Source organism: Pristiophorus japonicus, chromosome 5 (assembly GCF_044704955.1).
Source record: "Pristiophorus japonicus isolate sPriJap1 chromosome 5, sPriJap1.hap1, whole genome shotgun sequence".
NCBI classification, from domain to species: Eukaryota; Metazoa; Chordata; class Chondrichthyes; family Pristiophoridae; genus Pristiophorus; species Pristiophorus japonicus.
The window spans coordinates 2,585,853-2,609,758 of record NC_091981.1 but is presented as its reverse complement, the minus strand read 5'-3'; the positions used below and the strand labels follow the sequence as shown (position 1 = coordinate 2,609,758).

The window sequence follows — 23,906 nt, the reverse complement described above, 5'->3', positions numbered from 1 at the left end:
CTCAACTCCCCTGTCGTTCACGTTGTGTAATTCGCACTGGACACAGCTGCTTACAGTGATATTATCGGAGAGTTCACGCACTGAACACTTTGGTTGGCCAGTGTAAACGTGTCTCTAATTTCACTTGAGTATCACTTCATTTGTTCCAATTGTTTATTGTAGAATTAATTTGCATGGTGCACGATTAACTGCGCTGATCATGCTCCTACAAGACGCTTCTGTTATCTCATTTCACTAAATGTACCCTAAAGGAATGGGGGATAAAAATCACACTAATTATAATTTACTAAACTGAAATATTATAACCATTGCAATAATACCGTGCTTATCTCTTAAAAGGTTAAGACATCTGCGGCGATGAAATATTTTAGGTTATAGAATTTCACTGGGGGAGGGGAACATGCTCCAGTGTTTCCAGGCTTTCTACTAGAATATTCTATGAAGTTGATTTGTAAAATGCTTTGTTGTTTTACTGAAAGCAAAGGAGTTGAAACATACAAAATTCTTACAGGGCTTGGCAGGGCAGGGAGAATGTTTCCCCCCGGGCTGGAGAGTCTAGAACCAGGAGTCACAGTCTCAGGATAAGGGGTTGGCCATTTAGGACTGAGATGAGGAGGAATTTCTTCACTCAGAGGGTGGTGAATCTTTGGAATTCTCTGCCCCAGAGGGCTGTGGATGCTGAGTCGTTGAGTATATTCACGGCTGAGATCGATAGATTTTTGGACTCTCGGGGAATCGAGGGATATGGGGATCGGGCGGGAAAGTGGAGTTGAGGTCGAAGATCAGCCGTGATCTTATTGAATGGCGGAGCAGGCTCGAGGGGCCGAATGGTCGACTCTTGCTCCTAATTCGTAATGTGGTGTACGGAGCATGCTATATTTTCCAAACTATTATTAAGTAAGGTGGGCAAAGTAACGTGATATTAATGCACTGAACTCATGCATGACCTGCTAACGTGACCGTTTAATTCATTGCTTAAATCGCGGCTATTAATGACATTGGTTTTGACGGCCACCTTACTGGATGAGACCCGTATCTGATGTATTTGTGTCCACAGGTTCAGCAACCCTCCACCACTGGCAACAGCTGGCCCAGCCCAACCTGGCGGGTCTCCTCGACCCGCGCCCCGGTGTGGTCACCAAAGGCTTCCGGCCGCTGGAGCTGGACACCGAGCCGGTCTACCACCTGGCCGATTATGAGGAGGATGAGCCAGGTGACCCTTCCGTACGGGGTCTTGCCACCTCCACCCCAGCCCGGTGCCGGGAGAACTCAGGTGAGGGGCCGAGTGTGCGAGTGCCTGTATCTATCCCGCAGCGAGGGGTGCGGGGCGCTGGGTCGGGGACACACCGAGAGTTAGCAAGCAGCGGCGAGGTTCTGGTGACGGAGTGTCTCCCGTCGTTTGAAGTGACCATTTGACAGAATGCTGAACCTTTGAGGATTTGGGTCACGTCAGAATAATATCGATATCCTGTGGTGCCTTATTAACAGATGTTTCCGGTTTAGCTTCAGTTTTGGATACTAACAGGAACCGCTCAGACACGGGTAAAACCTCATCTTAACAACGTGAGAATCAGGAGCAGGAGTCGGCCATTCGGCCCCTCGAGCCTGCTCCATCCAATAAGATCACGGCTGATCTTCGACCTCAACTCCACTTTCCCATATCCCTCGATTCCCCGAGAGTCCAAGAATCTATCGATCTCAGCCTTGAATATACTCAACGACTCAGCATCCACAGCCCTCTGGGGCAGAGAATTCCAAAGATTCACCACCCTCTGAGTGAAGAAATTCCTCCTCATCTCAGTCCTAAATGGCCGACCCCTTATCCTGAGACTGTGACCCCTGGTTCTAGACTCTCCAGCCCGGGGGAAACATCCTCTCAGCATCTACCCTGTCATTCCGTTAAAATTCTCACTCTATCGCTGTTTTTTTAGAAAAGTGAATTAATTTTTTGCTTTCAATCCTCAGCCTGCTCTATTTCTTCACCCTGAGGCACTCCGGGATATTGTGTGTTTGTGGAGCTTTGCTGGAGCGTAGCAGCCAGGAGGGGCCAGCATTTGTCAGCTGTGTACCCTGGGGCTGAGAGTGTGTCAGCCTGTGTCTAGGAGCTGGTTATCTGCTCTTGGGGATCAGGTGGTGGCTGTAAACTGCCTGAAGCTTTGCTGTCACGGTTCAAGGAAATGAGATTCCACCTCGGACCCATCGCTGCTCTCTCTATTCCCTATTGTATAATGCACCTAACAGGTCCGCTATATAACACTTCTCTTTGGATATGTTAGCCAAAGTACGCACCTTGGTGAAACAATGTGGGTTATTGCGGTTGCAAAGTTGAGCTGCTTTCATATTTGCCATGAAGCTGGTGCAAACACACAGCTGCTTCACTCAATACAACTTCAACAATATATTTCTAATTCACACAGCTTGGAATTTCCACTGTCCTGTGGTATGTTGAGGGATAAATATTGGCCCCAGGGCACCGGGGAGAACTCCCCTGCTCTTCTTCAAAATAGTGCCATGGGATCTTTTACATCCACCTGAGAGAGCAGACGGGGCCTCGGTTTAATGTCTCATCTGAAAGACGGCCATTCCGACAGTGCGGCGCTCCCTCAGCACTGCGCCTCCGACAGTGCGGCGCTCCCTCAGCACTGCCCCTCCGACAGTGCGGCGCTCCCTCAGCACTGCCCCTCCGACAGTGCGGCGCTCCCTCAGCACTGCCCCTCCGACAGTGCGGCGCTCCCTCAGCACTGCCCCTCCGACAGTGCGGCGCTCCCTCAGCACTGCCCCTCCGACAGTGCGGCGCTCCCTCAGCACTGCCCCTCCGACAGTGCGGCGCTCCCTCAGCACTGCCCCTCCGACAGTGCGGCTCTCCCTCAGTACTGCCCCTCTTATATTCTCTCTCTTCTGTTGACGTCACTCTTGGCTGCTGTCGCCTCATACAACTATTCCCTTCATTATCTCATAAACCTCAGTCAGATCATCTGAGTCTATGCTTCACTAAAGTGTAGAGTCCCAACTCTTTCACTATGTCAAAAACTTAGATGCTTTAGACGTGGAATTAGTCCAGTGGCTCACCTCTGGACCTTTTGCAAAGCCATCAAGTGAGGAGACCAAAACTGGACACAGTATTCCAAGTGCGGCCTGATTAAGGTCTTGTACAAAGACACAACAGTACGATTGGATGTGATTGGAGCGGTGAGATTGGGGCGAAGGAGCGGCGAGAGATTGTAGGGGGGTATGATTAGGACCCGGGAGAGGTGAGAGTTCGGAGCCCAGGAGAGGCGAGGGCCCAGGGACAGCACGGGCCCAGCCCACACTGCGATATGTGGGCGCACTGGGTCCATGCAGCAGAGCAGGTCTCCAGTCGTCCTGGTTAACCCTTGCCACTGGACCAAGACCTCGCTCTGTCAAGCCCATGTGGTGGCTGGTGTGCAACGGTCACCCCACGTTAAATAAATCCACACACAGGCATCTTCCACCCTTCAGGATGTTCGGGATCTGGAATATTAGGTCCTTCATTGGAACACCTGTGAACTCATCCCTATTTGACATGGAAGCAAGTCATCCTCGCTTCGAGGGACTGCCTCTGATGATGATGATGATGACCTTCTGTTGCCAACTTTCTCAAGTTTCTCTAGAACTTTTAAAAATTATTTCCAGTACTTTCCGATTGGCTTAGATATCTATAAATAGATTTTCTTCTCCTTTAACGATACTCTTGAATTCATGTTTCATGGAATTTTACTTGGTGCATTTTCATTAAAATTCTCTGGTGTGTGGAGTAGATTTAGTGAGCCCATGATAGCAGCACATTCGGCAACTAATGGAATAAAACACGATATACAGGAGCGCCCTCGTGGAAGCTTAAAAATTGCTTTTTCTTCTAAAGAGAGTAAGCTAGGATTGAAACCATTTGGATCCATCGGGAAAGTATGTTTACTGCTTTTACAAAATTAAATGGGAGAGGTTTTCAAAAAAAGCCACTTCCCGTGGCTGTCTCCACTGAGGCTCAAAATCATGAAGCCTTTTGAGAGGGAATTTTTCTTTGCCATCCAAAACACAGACGGATTTGATCATGTGGATTTGCAGAGGACCAAAACTGTGAAATAAAGGGCAGGATTCTCAGCGTTGGTGTTTCGGGGCGGTAATGGTGGCGGGAGAGTTAGAGTTAGTGCCCGGGAACAGTTTGCCCCTCAGTGGGTACGTTTGGACAGCAGGGCCCTGGGTCAAGGGACACAGGGCTAAGGGAGGCGTTGTACACCCTCTCGGGGCGTTAGGATGGGAAACTCCCGAGATAATAAAGTGCCGGGCCGGGAGTGCTCCCAGAGATGCCTGAGGGGAGGAACGGAACACAGAAACATTCCCAAAACATTGCCCACGCCAACATCGCGCAAACACGACACAAATCACAAGAAAAGCTAAAAGAAAACCCGGTTGCACTTGTCTCGGGAGTCCATGATTCACCTCGCCCAGCGGGATGGTTGGAGCGCCCTGGTTTCCCAGGCAGGAGCTCAGACTCGCGCGGTGTCGCGACCAGGGGCGCTGCACACCGACACAGCTCTTAAACCGGACCCGAGGATCGTCTGCGGAGCGCTGGAGGCTGATCGCCCGCTCAGAACACCTCGGCGCCAACATTGCCGCCGCTCCGGGACGCAAACACGCAGCGCAGAAGGAGCCGAATATCTTGTTTAAACTGAGGGGGAAAACATGTTGCAGTATTGATCGAGCAATACTTGGATGTGGGTTTTTGGAAGTGCTGTGTTCCTTGTTGTTGGGGAACACGAGCTCTTTCTAACGTGCCAGGTATTTCTCCGCTCTGGTCCTTCAGTAATCGGAGCACGAGGTTCATCGCCATCGGGTCCCGAGCAAGCTTCTGTAACCCTGCTATTTTTAAATGTAATTGATCAAGCTGCAACCTGTTTCGGGGCGGAGTAACTGATTCATGCCCAGCACCGTTTGTTTGGGGACCTCGGCAGTAATGTGATCTTGCAATTTAAAATGAATGACTCCACCCCCCCCCCCCGCCTCCCCAGCCCAGAGTCCGCACACGGGTGGACAGGGAAGTGTGCACCAGGAGGAGAAGGATCTAACCTGAGAATTGGGAGTGGGATGGCTGGCTGGTCTGGGAAGGGTTACACAGTCTGGTGTCGGGCTGGGTCAACAGTTGACGTGATCAGATGTTTGATTCTGCGATTGCTGCTGATGTCTGTGTTTTCTGCTATTTTCCCTCTTTTTGTCTCCACCTATCCTTCAGTTCACTATCCCGGTAAATGTATGTCACACACCAGCTCCACGTTCACCTTCACTACGTGCCGCATCCTTCACCCCTCTGACGAGCTCACCCAGGTCACGTCCAGGTAAGTGCAGAGACTTTCCGCACCGAGCTGTGCCCACGACGAGCCCATGTCCGTGTTGTCATGCCAAATGAAATGATTTGTTGTTGCTGTTTGGTGGGGAGGGGTCACTGCGGTGTTGTATCTTACCTCCCCTTCGCTGACCTTTCAGCCGACTTTAAAACTGGACAGGGAGCACACAGGAACAGGAGTGAGCCATTCAGCCCCTCGAGCCTGTCCCGCCATTCAGTGAGATCGTGCTGATCTGCGATCTAACTCCATAAACCCGCCTTTGGCCCATATCCCTAAATACCTCGGGTTAACAGAAATCTGTCAGTCTCTGATTTAATATTAACAGTTGACCCGGCATCAACTGCCGTTTGTGGAAGAGAGTTCGGAACCTCTCCCACCCTGTGTGTGTAGAAGTGCTTCCTAATTTCACTCCTGAAAGGTCTGGCTCTAATGTTCAGACTCTGCCCCTAGTCCCAGACTCCCCAACCAGCGGGAACAGTGTCTCTCTGTCTACCCTCTCTGTTCCCCTCAATATCCTGAAAACTTCCATCAGATCGCCCCTTAACCTTCGAAATCCCAGGGAATACAATCCCAGTTTGTGTATCTCCCCTCGTAACTTAACCCTTGGAGTGCGGGTATCATTCTGGTAAACCCACACTGCTCTCCCTCCCAGACCAGTGTAACACACTGAGGATGACATCAGTTCTGATTAATTTCAAACTTAAAACTACCTTCATTCCTGACGCTCCAGTTCACCCTACACAGGAAGTGCAGAGGAGAACTTTCATTTTGAAACTTCTGAAAAAAGCTCTTCTATTTGGGGGGTGGGGAACAGGCTTTTTACATTTTATCGGACTGATTAATCCAACATCTGACACCAGACCCCCTCTAACTATTGCTTCATCCATCTATGACTGTGAAAATGCAACGGCCATATTTATGTACAAAATCTCTGTCACAAACCGAAGTATAATTTAAATGTACAACTCGATGTAATCCCTGGAATAAATTGGGGGAGTTTGAACAGTTTTAAACCACCCACACATTATAAAATCGAATAGTCTTTTGCTTTAATTAGGACATCATATTTTTCATCCCAGACCTGTACTCTTGTCATAGAAACATAGAAAATAGGTGCAGGAGTAGGCCATTCGGCCCTACGAGCCTGCACCACCATTCAATGAGTTCATGGCTGATCATGGAACCAGAACTAAAGAACTAGGTTCTTCCTTCAGATTTGGTCAGCATGTCTCATAGAATCACAGAAGTTTACAGCACAGAAGGAGGCCATTCGGCCCATCGTGTCCGCGCCGGCCGACAAAGAGCTACCCAGCCTAATCCCACTTTCCAGCTCTGGGTCCGTAGCCCTGCAGGTTACGGCACTTCAGGTGCACATCCAGGTACTTTTTAAATGTGATGAGGGTTTCTGCCTCTACCACCCTTTCAGGCCGTGAGTTCCAGACCCCACCACCCTCTGGGTGAAGAAAGTTCTCCTCGTATCTCCTCGAAACCTCCCCCCAATTACCTTAAATCTATGTCCCCTGGTTATTGACCCCTCTGCCAAGGGAAACAGGTCCTTCCTATCCACTCTATACTGGCCCCTCTTAATTTTATACACCGCAATTAAATCTCCCCTTGTACTCCTCTGTTCCGAAGAATAGAATCTGTTTTTAACTGTTTGTTTTAAAGGCAGGTACACAGATATTTGTTCACAAGCTAATCAGTTTGATGGTTTAAGAGTTTAACGGTTTGGATCAACATGACCGAAGCTACCAAGTTGGCTGTGCCAAGTGACTGACTGGGAACAAACATCCTTTAATGTTGTGATTTTTGCCCATGGCAGGAGTTGGAAAACATTTTTTTGTAGGTGAACCACGCGACCATTGGCAAGGGCGAAATGCAGTGAGCAACTCTTTAACAACAAATGATTTTCCACAGGTCAAGTGATGAGGACGATGGGATTGCGGTGTTCCATCGCGTTTGAGGGCGGTGTAGGGCAAAGACTGACCCGCCGGGGTGAGATACGCTGCCAGCGATGCCAAAGCTGGCACAGTAGAGCGAGAAGCGGGGAATGCCGGAGTGTGATAGGCTTAGCCAACCTAACCCAATAGTTGCCCCCTGCACGGTCTCTAACCCCGTCCCATCGAGCGGTAGGATGTCAAGTTAACAGCTGTCTGCCGTTCGACATAGTTTCGTTTCATTGTTGGTGTGTGCACATGGTGACAGTGTCTGGGAAAAGCGCACGGGACCGGAAGCGGAATAATTGGGCTCATCGAGTGACTCTCCCTCCATTGTTACTGCGTGTTTTGCTCTTTGCTGCATCTGCCTTCCCAGGTAGCTGGTTGTTGGAGCTGACCCAGGCTGATGGACGTTGTGTGTCTTTTGATGATTTGCGATTACCGGTAGTAATGCATTATCTGTGTGATGTTGTTCACTAATTAAAATGAAGCCATGAGAAAGCATGACACAGGGGGAAGGTGCCCATGTCATTGGGTTTGTTGCACCAATCGTGGACAGACTTCCCAATTGTGGATTCTACCTCAAGCATTCACTCTCCTGAGCTAAAGCTCCGTATAAATATTCCCTAATCCTCAAGGATGCTGTTGATGCAGAACTCTCGAATATTCACCGATCACCACTCCTCTTGAAGTTGTGTTAGCCCGTTGTCCGTCCGATAGCCACTCCCTCCCCTCCCCACCCCAGAAACTCGGGGACCATTGAGAGCCACTCGACCATCTCGATCGGAACCCGCCCTTCCAAACCCCAACCCCTTCCCAACCGGATGTCTATCGACAAAAGCAAAATGCTGCGGAAATCTGAAATACAAACAGAAAATGCTGGAATCGCTCAGCGGGTCGGGCAGCGTCTGTGGAGAGAGAAACAGAGTTAATATTTGGGGTCTGTGACCTTTCGTCAGAACTGGGAAAAGTCGGAGATGTGACAGGTTTTTAAGCGAGTGCGGGGGCAGGGAAAGGGGGGAGGGGGGGAAGAACAAAAGGGAAGGGCTGTGATTGGGTGGAAGGCAGGAGAGATTAAATGACAAAAGGGATGATGGTGCGAGGCAAAGGGAGATGGTAATGGGACAAGTAAAGGAACAAAAGGTGGCTCTAGAGGGGTAAATGGGAATGGCAGAATCAGCAACAGATATCATCCAAAAAGATAGGGTCAGGGGTTATGGTCTGAAATTGAAAAGTTTATTCCACGCGTGAAGGCAACAATATTGTTGAGAGATTGAGTAGATTGGGCCGATACTCTCTGGAGTTTAGAAGAACGAGAGGTGATCTCATTGAAACATACAAGATTCTGAGGGGGATTGAGAGGGTAGATGCTGAGAGGATGTTTCCCCCGGGCTGGGGAGTCTAGAACCAGGGGTCACAGTCTCAGGATAAGGGGTCGGCCATTTAGGACTGAGATGAGGAGGAATTTCTTCACTCAGAGGGTGGTGAATCTTTGGAATTCTCTGCCCCAGAGGGCTGTGGGTGCTGAGTCGTTGAGTATATTCAAGGCTGAGATCGATAGATTTTTGGACTCTCGGGGAATCGAGGGATATGGGGATCGGGCGGGAAAGTGGAGTTGAGGTCGAAGATCAGTCGTGATCTTATTGAATGGTGGAGCAGGCTCGAGGGGCCGAATGGCCGACTCCTTTTCCTAATGTTTATGTTTTTATAAAGTTGCCAATTTCATGCCAAACTGTAGTTTTGTCCTGGGAGCTCTTGCCCACCAGGAACCGGACTGGGGCTTCCTAAACCTCTCGCTCACAGCAGCAATTACTCTGGGTTACATTAGAACCTAGGTTCCAGAAATGAACGGGCCACTATCATCTGAACAATGGAACAGGAGGAGGCCATTCAGTCCCTTCAGCCATTCAATGAGATTATGGCTGATCTGTGACCGAACTCCATATCCCTTAACACCCTTGGCTAGCAAAAATCCAGCGATCTCTGATATTAAATGATTAATTGGGCGAGCATTTACTGCTTTTAGTGGGAGAGAGTTCCACATATTTACCACCCATTGCGTGAACTCCCTCTCCCGAATGGTCTGACTCTGATTTTAAGTTGATGTCATAAGAACTAGGAGCAGGAGTAGGCCACACACGGCCCCTCGAGCCTGCTCCACCATTCAATGAGATCAACTCCACTCTCCCGCCCGATCCCCATATCCCTTGATTCCCCGAGAGTCCAAAAATCTATCGATCTCAGCCTTGAATATACTCAACGACTCAGCATCCACAGCCCTCTGGGGCAGAGAATTCCAAAGATTCACCTCCCTCTGAGTGAAGAAATTCCTCCTCATCTCAGTCCTAAATGGCCGACCCCTTATCCTGAGACTGTGACCCCTGGTTCTAGACTCCCCAGCCCGGGGGAAACATCCTCTCAGAAACTACCCTGTCAATCCCCCTCAGAATCTTGTATGTTTCAATGAGATCACCTCTCATTCTTCTAAACGCCAGAGAGTATCGGCCCAATCTACTCGAATTCATCAGTGCGGTGTGGAAAATTGTTAACTTGCCCATGAGGTGGTGGTCCTGAGTCTGGGAGTGGAGGTGCATTGTTTAACGGTACAATACCTAAGGTGGGAGTGCTCGATGTTGCACGGAATAGCGAAACGTCAGGTGCTGCATTGCTCCACGCAAACCTCTCTCTCTCGCCTTGGTCAACTCGAAACTCACTTACATAAATAATAATCCCACCTTTGTATGATATTTTTCCAAACCAAGTTTTCTCACCTTTACCCAATCATTGTGCAGTATTGAAAATCACATCAGATATAGTTTGTTCATTCAAGAAATTGCCTCATTAATTCAGTTTTAATGTAGTTTTATTTTGTTGAGTAACGGGGGTTGTACCTGAAATTTTAATCATTCTTTCTCCTTGTGGTTTGCAGTAGCACAATAAGCGAGCGGAAATAATTACTGTTGGGATGTTCATATTCCTTACAGTGTTGACAATGACCTCAAGGTATTTTGTTTTCCGATTTGATTTGATTTTCTTGTGCATTTTGAAAAGTAGTAACGAAGTAAATCTCTGAATCGCGACTATTATTGCAAAATTTCCTAACTTCCGCAAAATTGTCCAGCTGCTTGTCCGACATCCAGTTCTGGATGAGCAGAAATTTTCTTCAATTAAATATTGGGAAGACCGAAGCCATTGTTTTCGGTCCCCGCCACAAACTCCGTTCCCGAGACACTGACTCCATCCCTCTCCCCAACTCCTGTCTGAGGCTGAACCAGACTGTTCCAACCTTGTTGGCACATTTGACCCTGAAATGAGCTTTCGACCACATATCCGCAGCGTAACATCGCCCGTCTCCACCCCTGCCTCAGCTCATCCGCTGCTGAAACCCTCATCCATGCCTTTGTTACCTCTAGACTTGACTATTCCAGCGCACTCCTGGCTGGCCTCCCACGTTCTAGCCCACATAAACTTGAGGTCATCCAAAACTTGGCTGCCCATGTCCTAGCTCGCACCAAGCCTCGCTCACCCATCAACCCCCTGTGCTCGCTGCCCTGTGTCCTAACTCGCACCGAGTCCCACTCACCCATCACCCCCTGTGCTCACTTCCCCCTTGTGTCCTAACTCGCACCGAGTCCCACTCACCCATCACCCCCTGTGCTCACTGACCTACATTGGCTCCCGGTTAAGCAATGCCTCGATTTCACAATTCTCATCCTTTTTTACAAATCCCTCCATGGCCCTCGCCCCTCCCTATCTCTGTAATCTCCTCCAGCTCCACAACCCCCCGAGATGTCTGCGCTCCTCTAATTCTGCCCTCCTGAGCATCCCTGATTATAATCGCTCCACCATCGGTGGCCGTGCCTTCTGTTGCCTGGGTCCCAAGCTCTGGAACTCCCTCCCTAAACCTCTCCACCTCTCCACCTCTCTACCTCTCTTTCCTCCTTCAAGACACTCCTTAAAACCTCCCTCTTTGACCAAGCTTTTGGTCACCTGTCCTAATTTCTCTTTATGTGGCTCGGTGTCAAATTTTTGTTTGATAATTGCTCCTGTGAAGCACCCTGGGACGTTTCACTACGTTAAAGGAGATATATAAATACAGGTTGTTGACAATTAAAATTTATATATCGCAATACTCGCTCGGAGAAGGCGAGCATTGGAGATTTATATGTCCCGTATATTTATAATGTTTCTCCAATTAGCTCCACCATCTTCTTTATCTGTTAGACTTGATAAATAATCAGGAATGTGTATAGATACTGGCAATCGAGACCTGCTAAATTAGAATCCGTTAGCGAGCACTCACTTTTTGTTAATAACAGACCACATTTACGGCAGACATGAAGTTAGAGTACCTATTCCTGGGGGGTACGTGGGTTTAATCCTTGGAATTGTAGACGAGCGTGTAAAAGAACATAAAAACTAGGCACAGGAGTTGGCCATTCGGCCCCTCGAACCTACTCCACCATTGAATAAGATCCTGGCTGATCTTCGACCTCAACTCCACTTTCCTGCCCGATCTCTATATCCCTTAATTCCCTTAAAATCCAGAAATCTATCGATCTCAGCCTTGAATACATTCAGAGACTGAGCCTCCACAGCTCTCTGGGGCAGAGAATTCCAAAGATTCACCACCCTCTGAGTGAAGAAATTCCTCCTCATCTCAGTCCTAAATGGCCGACCCCTTATCCTGAGACTGTGACCCCTGGTTCTAGACTCTCCAGCCCGAGGGAAACATCCTCTCAGCATCTACCCTGTCAATCCCCCTCAGAATCTTGTATGTCTCAATGAGATCACCTCTCATTCTTCGTAATAGTACGCTAATGATGATTATCGGCCAAGCAGCCATCTATAATCATGATTCCTGCAGCTGCTTACAGACGTGTGAAATTTAAATGTTCTTTATTTGTGCTAACTTCTGAATCGTATCTTGGTACTCCCACCCCTCACTAAAAACCCCTTCTCCTCTCTCTCACAACTGCTGCAGTCTGCCAGTAATCTGTCCGCTTCACTTTCCTTCTGGTTCAAACTTCTTAAAGCTGTCCGACTTAAAACCTAGCGTAAAATCAAAATGGTAAATTAGGTACTGTAAATGTTTGTCAAATAAAATATCTCTTGGATAGCTCGTTACTGCATTTCTGGATGATTTAAAAATGATACAAATTTCACAAGCCCATTAAGCCTGTGGCCAACCGCAGACCTTCGCTCACTGCATCGGAGTGAGACAGCATACAACAAGGAAAGGCCATTCAGCCCCTCTAGTATAAAGACCACATACACTTCATTCCATCATGGATTCTGTTCTTTAATCTCCGTGCCATTGCCAAACCCTAAAATGCTTATATAATTACATTATTCATCCTCACCCCATTCACAGGAGAAAGTATCGTTATAACCAGACCTCTCCGCTTCATTTGTATTTCAGTGCCGTGAGGGATTACCTCGGTCGTGTTGAATGTAGCATTAGCCAGTTGAACAATTCCAACGTACAGTTTATTAAAAAAAAATTAGTTCCTGGGATGTGGGCGTCGCTGGCAAGGCCGGCATTTATTGCCCGTCCCTAACTGCCCTAGAAGGTGGTGTCTCGCTCGGCCATTTCAGAGGGCGGCAAAGTGTCAGCCACATTGCTGTGGGTCTGGAGTCACATATAGGCCAGACCGGGTAAGGGCGGCAGATTTCCTTCCCTAAAGGATGTTAGTGAACCCGATGGGTTTTACAACAATCTGGTAGTTTCATGGTCACCAGAACTGATACTAGCTTTTTATTCCAGGTTTATTTATGTTGAATTTAAATTCCGCCCCCCCCCAGATAGCGTGGGAAAGTATTGTGGAACCGTGTTGTGGTAAACTCTTAGTTTTTCGGTGTGAAAATCAGCACTTTCCTCACAGTTTGCGAAAGTCAGCTGATCAATGTGACAACTTCCTGTCGGTTTTTTAACCAACCACGTGAGCCGGGAGGACACCTCATTTACGCTAGGTGCTCACTGCTCAGTCGCTTGAACAAAATGTCCTGAATTAACAATTAATTGCCAGAAACGAGTGACAAAATCAAACGCTAGTGAACCCGTGCACCTCTTTCTCTTGTCCTCTTGTTTTGTCCGTCCTTCTGTTCCTGTCTCTCACGGAACGACTTGTATCATCTCTACGAGGCTAAGCAGCCAGGTCTCTTCAGCTAATTCTGACCTTGAGCTGGGCGGTGGGGGGACACTTGCCAAAGAGGCCTTCTGATGCTTGCTTTCACACTTTGCCTATCTGTAGCAAATCCCCTGGCCCTCACGTGGCAAGTCCCGAGGTTATGAATTGGCCGTGCTGGGGGAGGGTTTGTCTGCAAATCTGTGTCTTGCTTTCTTGTGTTTGATGCGGACTGTGATGTACTAAAACCCCTAACTAACGCACGGTTTATTAACTGAAGCATGCACGTGTTAACAGATATTGCTTGAACTGAATCTTGCTGTGTGATACCTTCTGAGATGTACTTAACCATTCTGGGATTATTTATACATTAATTCTTAAGCCAGCCAGTTATTAACAGACACTTGATGTAAAATGTTAGTGTAGAGCTACACGTGTCGGAAGCTGTTACGTCAATGACCTAATTTATGCGGGCAATGGCCTTCCGTTAAGTTTTGTGGATTTTTTTTCTCCCCATTCTTCAGCCTTAACTCTGCTCCTGCACCAGCCTGTGGGAACCTGAGCAATTTCAAATCCACACCGGCCGATACTCCGTGTACTCCTCGCCGCTTGAGCCTGGCGGAGTCCTTCACCAACCTGCGGGAGGCCACGACCACAATGAGCACCTCGTTGGGCCTGGTGAGGCTGTTGAAGGAGCGAGGAATCTCGGCAGCCGTGTACAACCCGTACAGCTGGGACAGGATGGGGAACGCCAGCCTTTACACTCCCAAACCCACCATTGTCCCCTCCACCCCTCCCAACTCGCCGCTGCATTCGCTCGGCCCGTCCCCCTCCCCTTTCGAGTACAAAGGGACCTGCGGTCATTATGACAACTTCCTGGCCTCCAAGCCGGCCAGCTCCATGCTGAAGGAGATGAGAGGGGACAAGCTGGTCAAACACAACGAGAGCCAGACCGACCTGAGCATCGCCAAAATCAACCTGGTGGACAAAGTGAAGAGGCTGGGCATTGCCAAAGTCGTCCAGCCAGGAGCATCGCCAACGCACGAGCCTTCGGCGACAGACGAGAGGGGAGCCCTTCTGAACAGGGCCCAAGGGCCAATGAGGGCTTTTGCCCCGGGCTCGCTGGTGGGCGAGAGCCTGGCTCTAGGCTGCCCACAAGTGGTCGCTGGCGCCATTGCAGGGATTCAGCTTAACACCGGCATCCGGAGGAATCACAGCTTTCCCACCATGGTGGGCGCCAGCATGCAGATGAAGGGGCCTTCCCCAATGAGTTCGGGAATTCTAATGGGGGCCAAATTGCCCAAACAGACTACCCTGCAGTGACTGTGAACGCAGCCTTGATCAGTTATCAAATATACTCACTTTCAGTGTTTGATACATTGACTTAGTGCCTGATTGGAATAGGAACAACTGTTGTATAATATGTACATAGATTTGTGGTCCTGAATTCATTGTAAGCAACTAATTTAATTTAAAGTTCTAGCTATACATAGATGTGTGTATATATATATATATATATATATATATATTAAGGAAGTACTCTTGTGTGATTTAGAACATGCGCTCACATTGAAGTGGATGTTCAAAGAACTTTTTAATTAAGGCAGGTAGGTTGAATTTTTGCACTGTATAACAAAATGATAACTTTGCTCCACAGTACAATCAGAGACTTGGACCGGCTTTGACCAAACAAAGCAGTCCCTATCGGTGTAATCGCTTTGTGCCTGTTCTGGACACACAGCATTACAAGAGGAAACCATTTTAACGAATGCACTGTATTTTAAGGAAAACTTGACTTGTTTTCATGGTAAGCAGCATCATTTTTAAAGTGTCTGTTTTTTGCTATTAACTTGAACTGTTGTTTTTTGAAGGCGGCATTTATCCAAGTACTGACCTCCGTGTCGAAGGGTGATAAACCATAGTTTGTAGATGTGTGCAACAGAGTAAGATTAGCACTAGTAACTATTACAAAAACGCCGTGTTTGTGTGACATGTACATTTACTTGAATTGATGCACGGTGAGGGAGAGGGTACCTTAAACACACAATTCCTGTCAGCACTCTGAGTTGTAAATACACGTTTTCCTCAGTCTCCTCACAGTCTGATTTGAAGTTTAGTCTGACCGGTGGCCTTCGATGGTATAATGTACCTTTATACAGAATAGGCTACCCCCTGCATGAGTTTTAAATACCTCCATGATTTCATATTTGTGCAAGTTTATTTTTTAAGTAAATACTGACATTTAGTTTCCAGTTTTAGAGATTGTTGGTACAAGTTGATTGCCGCTAACTTGAATTTCTATCAATTTGGAGGGGAAAAAAAGCATTTTCGAATGTCAGAAAAAGCAGCGAGTTGCCCTTAACGACGCTCTATACATCTTCTGTCGCCTGAAGATAGGGTAATGCCAACAGCAAACACACAATGCAGGGAAATCGCTCGACAAATCAGGGTTCTCACACACACACACACACACATCAACACATGTAAGAATGCGATCTAATGAACGAGGAGGTTACAATAGCACCTGTTTGTCTACCGATAGGTTTCAATAAATCAATGTAAACTGCCAAACTGTCTGTTCTTCTTCATTCTTCACTGTAATGGGTACAGAAATAAGTTGGTCTTCACCCTATTGTCAGGCAAAAAATCCAAAGAAAGAAAGACTTGCATTTATATAGTGCCTTTCATGACCACCGGATGTCTCGAAGCGCTTTACAGCCAATGAAGTACTTCTTGGAGTGTAGTCACTGTTGTAATGTGGGAAATGCGGCAGTCAATTTACACACAGCAAGCTCCCACACACAGCAAGACGATAATAACCAGACAATCTGTTTTAGTGATGGTCATAGAAATATAGAAGTTTACAGCACAGAAGGAGGCCATTTGGCCCATCGTGTCCACGACGGCCAACCAAGAGCTATCCAGCCTAATCCCACTTTCCAGCTCTCGGTCCGTAGCCCTGTAGGTTACGGCACTTCAGGTGCACATCCAGGTACTTTTTAAATGTGGTGAGGGTTTCTGCCTCTACCACCCTTTCAGGCAGTGAGTTCCAGACCCCCACCACCCTCAAATCTCCTCTAATCCTCCCCCCAGTTACTTTAAATCTATGCCCCCTGGTTATTGACCCCTCTGTTAGTTGAGGGCTATATATTGGCCCCAGGACACTGGGGATAACTCCCCTGCTCTTCTTTAAAATAGTGCTGTGGGATCTTTTACATCCACCTGAGAGAGCAGACGGGGCCTCGGTTTAACATCTCATCCGAAAGATGGCACCTCCGACAGTGCAGCCCTCCCTCAGTACTGCCCCTCTGACAGTGAAGCACTCCCTCAGTACTGCCCCTCCGACAGTGCGGCGCTCCCTCAGTACTGTCCGACATTGCGGCACTCCCTCAGTACTGCCCCTCCGACAGTGCAGCCCTCCCTCAGTACTGCCCCTCCGACAGTGCGGCACTCCGTCAGTACTGCCCCTCCGACAGTGCGGCACTCCGTCAGTACTGCCCCTCCGACAGTGCGGCACACCCTCAGTACTGCCCCTCCAACAGTGCAGCGCTCACTCAGTACTGCCCCTCCAACAGTGCGGCGCTCACTCAGTACTGCCCCTCCGACAGTGCTGCACTCCCTCAGTACTGCCCCTCCGACAGTGCTGCACTCCCTCAGTACTGCCCCTCCGACAGTGCTGCACTCCCTCAGTACTGTCCCTCCGACAGTGCGGCACTCCCTCAGTACTGCCCCTCCGTTAGTGCGGCACTCCCTCAGTACTGCCCCTCCGACAGTGCGGCGCTCCCTCAGTACTGCCCCTCCGACAGTGCGGCGCTCCCTCAGTACTGCCCCTCCGACAGTGCGGCACTCCCTCAGTACTGCCCCTCCGACAGTGCGGCGCTCCCTCAGTACTGCCCCTCCGACAGTGCGGCGCTCCCTCAGTACTGCCCCTCCGACAGTGCGGCGCTCCCTCAGTACTGCCCCTCCGACAGTGCGGCACTCCCTCAGTACTGCCCCTCCGACAGTGCGGCGCTCCCTCAGTACTGCTCCGCTATTCTGGCCCTTCCTTTGCCCTCTGCCACCACCATTGGTCAAAGCCGTCTCCTGCTGGCGGGAATCTCACCTGAAGGAAATGGGCCCAGTGGGTAACTTGGAAATTGCACTCTGCCCGTGTAATTGTAACCCAACAAGAGTCAGTATCGTCGGGAGGAATCCTCATTGGCAGTCCCTCGGAATCGAGGAAGACTTGCTTCCACTCTTAACATGAGTCCTTAGGTGACTGAACAGTCCGATACGGGAACCACAGTCCCTGTCACAGGTGGGACAGACAGTGGTTGAGGGAAGGGGAGGGTGGGAACAAAAGTGAAAAGGGGGAGAATGAAATGTGGCTGATCATAACCAGATAAATATATACATCAGTGCAGTCGCTGGGAGTAACGGCGAGCTTCGAAGGAAGGGTCCTACTATGAATATTGCCCTGTTTTCCTCATACTGTTGCCACCAGATCTTTCACATTTCTCACATTTTGTGTTTTTACTTCAAATCTCCAGCGTTGGTGCATTTAATTTTTAAAAATCTCTCGCAGTTATGAATTGCAATTAGGATCACTGCAGAGATTTAACGTCGCAGCCCATTTTGTTCATAATACACACTCACTTAATATTCATTATTTAAAAGTTATGTTTATAGGTTTTAAACCAAAGTATTGGGTGAAATTGTTTTATTATGTCACCACAGTTCTGATGCATACCTCGAAATGTACCGGTACATCATGTAACAGATTGCAGAATTAAAATGTTTTGCTGGATTACTGTTTAACTGTGCGGGCCCGAGATTGATCTCATTAATACTCCTGAGGTGGGTGTGTCTGTGGGGCGTTGGTCCTCACAAGGTGTGGGGAAGTGTCTTTATTTAAAAAAAGAAGCTAAATCTGATTATAAGACAAAATGTCCTTTCATTGAAAAGCAGCAAATAATCGCCAGAAAAATGTTGTGTATTTCCAGCAATAGGATCTTTGACATCCACCTGAGACCTCGGTTTAATGTCTCATCCGAAAGAAAGCACCTCCGACAGTGCAGCGCTCCCTCAGTACTGCCCCTCCGACAGTGCAGCACTCCCTCAGTACTGCCCCTCCGACAGTGCGGCACTCCCTCAGTACTGCCCCTCCAACAGTCCTGCCCCTCCGACAGTGCGGCGCTCCCTCAGTCCTGCCCCTCCGACAGTGCGGCGCTCCCTCAGTCCTGCCCCTCCGACAGTGCGGCACTCCCTCAGTCCTGCCCCTCCGACAGTGCGGCGCTCCCTCAGTCCTGCCCCTCCGAAAGTGCGGCGCTCCCTCAGTACTGCCCCTCCGACAGTGCGGCACTCCCTCAGTACTGCCCCTCCGACAGTGCGGCGCTCCCTCAGTACTGCCCCTCCGACAATGCAGCACTCCCTCAGTACTGCACTGGGAGTGTCAGCCTAGATTTTGTGCTCAACTCCCTGGAGTGGGACTTGAACCCACAACCTTCTGACTCGGAGGCGAGGGTGCTGCCCACTGAGCCACGGCTGACCTATTACTCTACTGGTGGTTTTAGTTGTGGCGCCTGGTTGCTTTTTAATGAAGGAAAAGTTTATATGAAGAGATTTAGGGTGAATAATGAGGCTTGGAGCCTCTGCTTTAATCTCCGTTTAACTCTGGCCTCGTGAAACCCACCAGCTACTGGAAGGCGAGGATTTCTGGATCCAGGAGTCAAGTGCCTTTACACCGAATTCCTGGATCTAGTGTGCCCCCCTCAGCTCCCACGATCAGAGATACCCCTCCCCCCAACGAGGCCTCCGATCTTCCCTGCCCCCCCCCCCACCCCCCAACCCCACACACACACACACACGAGGTGTAAGAATACACCATTTTGTGTTGTATAAATTTGCTGTAACTTGGCTAAACTCAGAATTGACCAAATTTAATGAACCCGCATGCTCCGGGGAGGCCGGGAGACTGTTGAGAATGTTGTAAAGCTGTTGAATCAGCAAGGCACGGGAGCAAGCGGCCCCTGACAGGATCAACCCGTGGAGCCAACAGGAGAAAAACGGCAGCGTCTGCAGGCTGTGCCGCCGATGATTTAACCGACTGTTGATGAGAAGAAATGAAGAAAAGAACTGGGCCCATTACTCATACAGTTTGGGACACGCATGCACTGGGCAGATTGGCAAGTTTTGGGATATAAAAGTATCATCTGACAGAGACACGGGGCTGCAGTCAGGTGATTTCCGCATGTCTTAGAGAGAGCTTCTCCCCCTCCAACTCCCCCCCCCCCCCCCCCCCCACTCGGTCCTCCTCCCACCGATCCTCACCCACACTCCCCCACCCTCTTGCCCCGCGCTCTCTCACTCCTCTCTCCGGCCTAGCTCCGCAGGCCTACCTGGCTGGCTGCAGGGGAGTTGCTGCTGTTAAACTCAGCAGGGCCTGTGGGCAACCCGTTCTCTTGGGTTTTCCAACCCGGCTTCCCCATTAAAATTCAGCCCTCAGTATTTCAAAAACCGTCCCCATCCCCCACCCCCGAGTTGTGTACTGCCCCCCTCCCCGCACCCCACCCCCCCACCCCACAACCTTCACCACCTCCGTCCCACCGATCAATCCCAGGCCCCAGCCTCCGCCCGACTGTGTGTTTTTGCCCGTGTACGTTGACCCAGCGGCTGGGCACAGCACCCACCTCTGACCCGTGACTTTGGCCACCACCTTTGTGCATTGCCTGTGTTGTGACAAAGATAGGAATATGTCGGCAAAGACACCAGTCCAGAATCGTACCGAGACGCTGGGAGAGCTGCAGTAGATGGGGGAAGCGACTTGCATACAGAGTGTTGGGGTAATTGGACTTCTCTTGCTTGAGATGGCCTCCCTGAAATAAGGAATCGACACTCGCAACCACGGAATCACTCAGACTAAACCTTCGGTTCAACCGGTTTTTATTCAAGCATGCTAGGGAAGTCCTATGAACACTTCCCCGATCAGAGGTTTTACAATTACAATTATACAGTTTGCACCCCTCCTACAGACCCACCGATTGTGCTGACTGCTATCAGTGAAGTTACATTGATTCGTTGACCCTCATCAGACTGGCTCTGAGTTGGGGCTCCGGTTGTTGGGCGCTGGCCTGAGTGTCTGCTGTTTGCGGTGCCTCAGGCCTGTCCAGACTGCCCACAGTGACTGGGCTCTCCTCCACTTGGTTCCGGTGTTTGGTCACCTGTGGTGGAGTAAACTCTACGTCGTGTTCTTCCTCTGCTTCTTCTATGGGGTTGCTGAACCTCCTTTTAGTTTGATCCACGTGTTTACGGCAGATTTATCCATTGGTAAGTTTAACTACCAGAATCCTATTTCCCTCTTTGGCAACCACAGTGCCTGCGAGCCATTTGAGCCCTGCAGCGTAGTTGAGGACAAAAACAGGATCATTTACATCAATACATCGCGCCCTCGCATTCCTGTCATGGTAGTGATATTGTGACTGGCGCCTGCTCTCGACAATTTCTTTCATGGTGGGATGTATAAGGGATAATCGGGTTTTGAGCGTCCTTTTCATTAGTAGCTCTGCGGGTGGAACCCCTGTGAGCGAGTATGGTCGGGATCTATAGGCCAACAGGAGGCGTGATAAGTGCCTTTGTAGGGAACCCCCTTGGATTCTGAGCATCCCCTGTTTGATTATCTGCACTGCTCGTTCTGCCTGGCCGTTTGAGGCCGGCTTGAACGGTGCCGTTCTGACATGGTTGATTCCATTGCCTGCCATGAAGTCCTGGAATTCAGTGCTTGTGAAGCACGGGCCATTGTCACTGACCAAGATGTCCGGTAGACCGTGGGCGGCGAACATTGCCCGTAGACTTTCTACCATAGCAGAGGATGTGCTTGAATTTAAAATGTCACACTCGATCCATTTGGAGTAGGCGTCTACTACAACCAAAAACATTTTCCCCGTGAAAAGACCTGCGTAGTCCACATGGATGCGTGACCAAGGCTTGGCGGGCCATGGCCAGGGGCTAAGGGGGGCTTCCCTGGGTGCATGGCCCAGCTGGGCACACGTGTTGCACCTGCGAACACAAAGTTCCAGATCTGTGTCTATCCCTGGCCACCAAACGTGTGACCTGGCAATTGCCTTCATCGTGACAATGCCCGGGTGCCCATTGTGGAGTTCTCTGATGAACACCTCTCTGCCCATCTGGGGCATGACTACTCGGTTTCCCCACAGTACGCAATCGGCCTGAATCGAGAGTTCATCCTTGCACCTGTGAAATGGTTTAAATTTCTCAGGGCATGCCCTGTACGTGGCTGCCCAGTCCCCATTCAGGACACATTTCTCGACTAGAGACAATAGCGGGTCTCTATTTGTCCAGACTTTAATCTGATGGGCTGTCACGGGTGAGCCTTCGCTTCCGAAAGCTTCAACAGCCATGACCATCTCAGCACCATGCTCGGTAGCCCCCTCAGTGGTGGCTAGTGGGAGCCTGCTGAGTGCATCGGTGCAGTTTTCGGTGCCCGGTCTGTGCCGAATTGTGTAGTCATAGGCGGCTAACGTGAGTGCCCACCTCTGTATGCGGGCCGATGCGTTTGCATTTATGGCCTTGTTGTCGGCCAAAAGGGACGTTAGGGGTTTGTGATCTGTCTCCAGCTCAAATTTCCTGCCAAACAGGTACTGGTGCATTTTCTTTACCGCATATACACATGCGAGCGCCTCCTTTTCTACCATCCCGTAACCCCTTTCTGCCTGGGACCGACTCCTAGAGGCATAAGCTACCGGCTGTAACTGACCCTTGGCATTGACATGCTGCAACACACACCCGACACCATAGGACGACGCATCGCACGTTAACACAAGTTTCTTACATGGGTCATATAGCGTTAACAGATTGCTGGAACATAACAAATTGCGTGCTCTATTAAAAGCCCTTTCCTGGCTGTGCCCCCCAGACCCATTCACGACCTTTGCGTAGAAGCACGTGTAGCGGCTCTAGCAGCGTGCTCAATTTGGGAAGAAAGTTACCAAAATAGTTCAGGAGCCCCAGGAATGAACGCAGCTCCGTCGTATTACGGGGTCTGGGTGCTCTCTGGATCGCTTCCATCTTGGATGCAGTAGGGCTGATCCCGTCTGCTGCTACCCTCATCCCCAGGAATTCTACCTCTGGAGCTAGGAAGACGCACTTTGCCTTTTTCAGTCGCAGACCTACCCGGTCCAGTCTGCATAGCACCTCCTCCAGGTTGTGGAGGTGTTCTTCAGTATCGTAACCCGTGATGAGGATGTCGTCCTGAAAAACGACCGTCCCTGGAATCGACTTGAGGAGGCTTTCCATATTTCGCTGAAAGATCGCGGCGGCCGAGTGAATCTCGAACGGACATCTGTTGTACTCAAACAACCCCTTGTGTGTCGTGATGCTGGTCAGCTTCTTCGACTCACTCGCCAGCTCCTGGGTCATGTAAGCTGAGGTCAGGTCCAATTTTGAAAAAAGTTTGCCACCGGATAGCGTTGCAAAGAGGTCCTCCGTTCTCGGTAGCGGGTACTGGTCTTGGAGTGACACCCGATTGATGGTGGCCTTGTAATCACCATATATCCTGACCGACCTATCCGCCTTGAGCACCGGCACAATCGGGCTCGCCCAGTCACTGAATTCGACTGGCGAGATGATGCCTTCCCTCAACAGGCGGTCCAATTCGCCTCCTATCTTTTCCCGCATCACGTACGGCACTGCTCTGGCCTTGTGGTGTACTGGTCTGGCGTCCGGGTTTATGTGAATCACTACCTTGGCTCCCATGAAAGTGCCAATGCCGGGTTGAAATAATGAGTCAAATTTGTCCATGATCTGTGAGCATGATACTCGCTCCACAGAGGAAATTGCATTGACATCGCCCCATTTCCAGTTCATGACAGCAAGCCAACTCCTCCCCAGTAGTGCAGGACCATCCCCTGGGACAATCCAGAGTGGCAACCTGTTCTCCGAATCTTTGTGGGTCACGACTACCGTGGCGCTGCCTAGCACCGGAATGATCTGCTTTGTGTAAGTCCGTAGCTGTGCGTCAATTGGCGATAATTTTGGCCTCCTGGCCTTGGATGCCCACAACTTTTCGAACTGTTTGATACCCATCAGGGACTGGCTGGCACCCGTGTCTAGCTCCATTGATACTGGGATGCCATTGAGGAGCACTTTCATCATTATCTGTGGCGTCCTGGTGTATGAACTGTATACGTGCTCCACATGAACTCGCTGAACTTCAGCTTCCAGTGATTTCCCCCAGTGTCCATTTCTGCAATTTCTGCAGGTATTTTGCTCATCTCTGCAAACTCCAGCTGAATGTGTGCCTCCATACCTCCAGCATGAGCTGTTGTTGGAAACAAAAGGTCCCTTGCTAGTCGATCATCCCTGACTGCCCCTGTTATTGTCCTTGAGTGCACCATTAACAGATGTTGATGGCCCCATTACTGGCCACGTTGTCCCTTGCAATGGCGTGAATCGCTGTTCAGCTTGCCATTGTCTCTGTCGAACTC

General features: G+C 49.7%; 1 protein-coding gene across 1 annotated transcript in view; it reads left to right on the top strand.

Moving 5' to 3' along the window:
* LOC139263731 (trafficking kinesin-binding protein 1-like) overlaps positions 1–15,996 on the top strand; it is a 212,623-nt gene extending 196,627 nt beyond the window's left edge. The window contains exons 11-13 of the mRNA XM_070879763.1: positions 1,058–1,273; positions 5,249–5,351; positions 13,950–15,996. Coding sequence (XP_070735864.1) covers positions 1,058–1,273; positions 5,249–5,351; positions 13,950–14,748 — 1,118 coding nt within the window. The 3' untranslated portion in view covers positions 14,749–15,996. The remainder of the gene's footprint in view (positions 1–1,057; positions 1,274–5,248; positions 5,352–13,949) is intronic.
* The last annotated feature ends 7,910 nt before the right edge of the window (positions 15,997–23,906 follow it).